Below are 2,011 nucleotides of genomic sequence, written 5' to 3'. Positions count from 1 at the left end.
TTTTAACCCCTTTGCTCTCCAGGCTCCACTCTTGGTTTAGCCAACGAACAACAAAAGCAAGTCTACATGCTCCAGAAGCCTAAAAATTAGGCTTCTGCCCAGTGAATATTCTGTGTGCCTGCAGTTTTGACACAAAAAAACCCCCAAAAAAACCACTGCTAGCTGGGCTGCGAAACAAATTATTTTGGCAAAAATTAGCAACTGGAAAACCAAAGTTACAAACCCTTTTGCTGTGAAACAATACATTTTAGGGCACCACTCTAATAAGCACTCTATTGCTATATATCAGAGTGTCTTAAAAAATTAGTAACTGTGTTAAAATTTGAGTACAACTAAGCAAGGTTTTTATCTTGAATACAACTTAGAGAACATGTTTTCTCAAATTGGAAGAGACTTTGGAACAAAACAATTAAAAATTAAATCAGAAAAATTCCAATCTAGAAAGAAATTAAGCAATGCTTCTGTCTAGGACTTAATTCTATTCTAAACGTGTTCACTCACACTGTGTTTATGGCATAAATTTAAAATTGTTGTTAAGCACACACAGGTGACAAACATGTAAAAACTTTTATGTGCACAGACTGAAGAAGAGATAACAGATTCTGGAAAGGATACAATTGCATGTTTGTCGCTTTCATCAATGCTTTCCAGCAAATAGAGATCCAGCAGTGCCTGAAATGAAAGATCAAAAGGTTTTCTAATGCTCCTGTCTTTCGCAATCAATGGCTTTAGGGGACTGCTGCTGCTGCTGGGGTTTGCAGTGAACAGAACACTCACATGTAAACTAACAGGTGGGTATTTCCCAGTGCCGCCTTCATCCCTCTGCCACAACTTCTCCACTTCCTCTCCCAACTGGGAAACCATTCCATCAATCATCAAGCAATCAGAATCCCATTTGCCTCTGCAACAAAAGGGAACAAGGGCTTGCACAGTGTAAAACACTCATTCCAGCCTCTCAGTGTCACAGATTTCGGAGTCAGAGGAATGATGGTCCTTAGCTCACAATGAACTTCTTAATTAAGGAGTCCAAAGCACAAACCCAAGAGAAGAGCTGCATTTTGGGTTCCAGGCTTGCTTTCTTGCTCTGTTATGTGTAATGCCAAGGAAGGCAGACAAAGGGTTTTAACTGCAAAAATAACCACTCTCACACAGTCTAACAGTGGCAGCTTTCTAGAGAATTCCTCTGAGTCTTACCTTGATAAGCGCTCGAGTTTCTCTCGGTGACCCGTATAGTAGCTCTGAATCAAAGGGTAATTGTAGAAAAGTCTGGACAAATGCATGTGATCATCTACAGGTAATAAAAGTAAAAGCAAGTTAAAAAGTAAGACCATGTTTTTCAACTAAAACTTTGGTCTAGACACACAGAAACCACACAACCTCAAGAAGCCTCCAACTCTCAAAGAATCCAATCCTGTTTCTGCCTTTGCTAAAGGAGAACTAAGACAAAACCACTACTGCTGCAAACTGCAAAACAACAACCACTTCTTGTCTCAAGATCAGCTTCATGTTTTTCGTTGATGCAGCATTCAGAGCATGCAGGGTAAGCTCAAGACTACTCCTAAATAAACAACTCTCAAAGGGAATGATTTTCACATTTACAGATGCTCACATCATGAACATGTGAGCATCTGTAAAATGACTAAAGCTGAAAATGGAATGCATATGGTGTCTCAATTAAGAGCATTTCCAACTTGTACTTTCACCTTGAGCAATAAATCAAAGGTCACACAACTATCAATTGCTAGCTAACACTTAGGAACACTTCTCAGCATTACCACACTCAGGTGCTGTAAATGCCGCCCAGGTTCTTACTCAGCTCAGTGCTGAACCAGCGCAGCCTCCCCTACCCAGCCTCATGAACTCCACAACAATCTGCTCCCCTGAACTCAAAGCAGCTTAAATCAAAGTCCCAGCTTCTCAGATTTAAGCCTCTCCTCCCAGCTCAACCCAAATCTCCCCAGCCATCCAAAACAACAACTGCTCCTGTTACAACCCAAGCACCCTTCCAAAT

At 40.8% G+C, this 2,011-nt stretch overlaps 1 protein-coding gene across 1 annotated transcript; it reads right to left on the bottom strand.

Moving 5' to 3' along the window:
- Positions 1–615: 615 nt before the first annotated feature.
- Positions 616–1,288, bottom strand: LOC121357150 (protein ELYS-like; the record flags this gene model as incomplete). Its single annotated transcript, XM_041474203.1, has 3 exons — positions 616–672; positions 778–901; positions 1,195–1,288. Coding segments are annotated over 3 exons (275 nt in total), but the record flags the coding sequence as incomplete, so codon positions are not given.
- Between the last annotated feature and the right edge of the window lie 723 nt (positions 1,289–2,011).

Source organism: Pyrgilauda ruficollis, unplaced genomic scaffold, assembly GCF_017590135.1.
Source record: "Pyrgilauda ruficollis isolate IOZ18807 unplaced genomic scaffold, ASM1759013v1 scaffold3134, whole genome shotgun sequence".
Classification (NCBI taxonomy): Eukaryota; Metazoa; Chordata; class Aves; order Passeriformes; family Passeridae; genus Pyrgilauda; species Pyrgilauda ruficollis.
Note: the sequence above shows the minus strand (reverse complement) of the source record. Positions and strands in the feature narration are given on the sequence as shown.